We start from the raw sequence: 2792 nt of genomic DNA on the forward strand, positions 1-2792 counted from the left end.
TATGTATATATTAATGTTATCCCCACTCTATAGATATAGCCATGGTAAAAATATTATTGGTTGCTCAAACAATATTACTTTTATGAGCTTCTTGTTTTAACCTATGAAATGACTTGAGCATTGCTTGATAAATTGTCTTTATGCAATGAAAAAGGGTACCTAAATTTCAAAGGAACTTCACATAGTAGCCAAATTTGGCTAGAGATGCTTGTGAGCCTAGTGTTATATTCAAATGAGTGTTTTCTTTCTCAAGTTTCGTTTTTTTCCAATTTTCTTTTCTTTCTCATTATTGGCAAGGAGATCGATGATTTTTTTATTTGATGTAGTGTAAGAGGAAGTTCATGGATGCATTTTCTATGCTTCTTGAGTGCAAAGGGGTTCCTTTCCTTCAAGCATATGATGTGGAGGGAGCAGGAAGGCGAAAGATACCATCATCATTACTATGCCATTGTTATGAGACATTTATGTTAATGTAACTTTTTTCTTAAATTTATTTTCCTGCTACTATAGAAACTAAAATTTTGATTGTATTTAGTTGTCTATATATTTAGCTTAATTATTTCTTTCCATGTTTCCTTACTCTTCCTATCAAGGTTCCTTTGCACCTCTCTGTATAATTGCTAATTTTATTTTTAAACATAAAATTTGAGATATTCAAATTTGCGTTAAAAAAAATTAATAGGAAAGGAATGAAAAAAAAAATAAAAAAATTAAATAAAATTAAAATTAAATAAAATTAAAATAAAGTAACTTAAAAAAATAACGAGGATTAAACACACTCCGAAATTTACCGGGAAAAACAAGCATGGTAAAAGAGATGGTCATCCTCTATATTTCCGTTTCTACGAGTCTTATGGTTGCAGCAGTTTTTAGGTGGATGTTGGGAAGAATGAGGGTGTTAGGTAAGGTGGTGGGTGGAGTGACATGAAATTACAAATGTACTTAGGATTACATAAAGCTGATCATAACAATAGTCCATGACAAGATTATTAAATCTAACAGCAACTCTATATATATAAACAGTGGTCTTAATATATGCATGGCATTGTAGGGTTTAAAACTCTAAATATTTACTCCAACACACAAAAACTTTCTTCAATATCTGTATGGGAATTCTAGTGTTTGAATGCCAGTGGCTGCGCATCTCAGAATGGAATTATGTATATGGCACGATAGAGCGTAGTCAAATTTCTCGCCACACCGCCCAAAGGTAAGGTAACAATCCAATGATGTTAATAATCTGTTGAGGAATTCCGGACTGACATGACCCACAAGGTTGTGCAGGGTTGGTGCAGGGTTGTTTCAATTTGTTGTTATGCAACATAATTCCTGCATCTGCTATTCCCGTAATTAAAGTTGGTCTGAGCAGGTTACTAGATTGTTCTTGCACTGTTGTTGGAAGGCCCTTGAATTCTTATAACTCGCGATCAGATCTCAGCGGAGTAGTAACAGTCTCCAGAGGACCCTGTAACTTCGCAGATGGCAAATGTAAGTTCTCATGTGTTCGAGGTTTAGGGTTCGATTCTCCGTTGTTATCGCTTTTGTGGGCTCATATGTTAATTGATGTGCAGAAAACTGTGATGCTGTTGGACATGCATTGCCAAAAATGCAAGAAGGTGGCCTTCCATTGTGTTACAAAAATCGAAGGTAAGTAACAACCCGGGGCGGGTCCTTGTTTCTTGACAAGAGATTTAATTGGTTTTTGCTGGATGTTTTCATGGTTGGGTGATTGCAGGAATCGATTCGCTGTCTATCGATATGAAGGAGAAAACGCTGACTGTGATCGGAGACGCAGATCCCGTGAGCGTCGCCAATTTGGTGAGAACCAAATTCAGGTGCGCTAAATTGCTCCACGCCGGGCCCCTGCCTGCGCCTCCACCTGAGCCCGAGGAGGAGAAAGCGAGCGAGGAGAATAAGGCCGAAGAGAAGCAGGGTGAAGCTGAGAAACCAAAGGAGGAACAGAAAGAAGAGAATCCCGAGGAGGAACAGAAAGAAGAGAAAAATAGGGAGGAGAACAAGGAGGAGAGAAAAGAGGAGACGAAGGAAGAAAAAAGCGGCGAGGGGGAGGTGAAAGAGACTGGTGGCGATGGCAAAAAAGCAGCACAGACAGCACAGACGATGTGGTATCCAGTGTGCGAGGCACAGTGCTATCCTCCATGCGCGGCTTGTTCAAACGGAGCAGAGATAATGTGGCCTCGATACTATCATCCCCGTGCTCCCAACGAGATTGTGTATGTCTGGAGCGAAGATAAACAGGATTCCTGCATCATTATGTGATTAAAGAATCACCGGCGATCAAATCTCTCTGAAAGCGCTAAATCTAAAGGTTAAATTAGAATTATGGGGGAGTTATCTTCAAAAATATGAGATTAGGATCAATGAAGCGGTGAAAGTGTTCTTAAAAATACAGTCAAATTTGAAGTTCGATGGATATACCTAATTTATCATAATGTGACTCGTTGGATTGAGTATTTCAGTATTTCACGTTAAATTTTGTTACAGTATTATAATTTAATTTGATGAGTATTATATATATATGGATGGATTTACTATATATTTATATGATAGAGATTTTCAAGATATAAATTTATAATTCAAGGAATTTGATTAAGCTTATGCTACATTTGGATTTAAGATGGTTTAGAGTGGATTGAAAGAATAAATTTTCACATTAAAATATATATATTTTAAATTTATTGGTGTTTTTGTCTTTTTAGTTTTTGAATTCAAAATTTATATTTATTGATCAATTGACATGTGAATTAGATAAATTGATTGCTTACTTAGTGACA

At 36.5% G+C, this 2792-nt stretch overlaps 1 protein-coding gene across 1 annotated transcript; it reads left to right on the forward strand.

The window, feature by feature from the left end:
• Nucleotides 1-1743: 1743 nt before the first annotated feature.
• Nucleotides 1744-2420, forward strand: LOC149199401 (uncharacterized). Its single transcript, XM_089399390.1, has one exon. The coding sequence runs from the start codon at nucleotides 1759-1761 to the stop codon at nucleotides 2275-2277; it is 519 nt and encodes a 172-aa protein (XP_089255516.1). The 5' UTR covers nucleotides 1744-1758; the 3' UTR covers nucleotides 2278-2420.
• The last annotated feature ends 372 nt before the right edge of the window (nucleotides 2421-2792 follow it).

The sequence above is a fragment of the Pinus tabuliformis genome, chromosome 2_1 (genome assembly GCF_031772625.1).
Source record: "Pinus tabuliformis cultivar Carrire ecotype Pingquan chromosome 2_1, CPIR1, whole genome shotgun sequence".
NCBI classification, from domain to species: domain Eukaryota; kingdom Viridiplantae; phylum Streptophyta; class Pinopsida; order Pinales; family Pinaceae; genus Pinus; species Pinus tabuliformis.

Coding starts and splice junctions, on each gene's coding strand:
- LOC149199401 (XM_089399390.1), top strand. CDS start 1,759: ATGAAGGAGAAAACGCTGACTGTGATCGGAGACGCAGATCCCGTGAGC.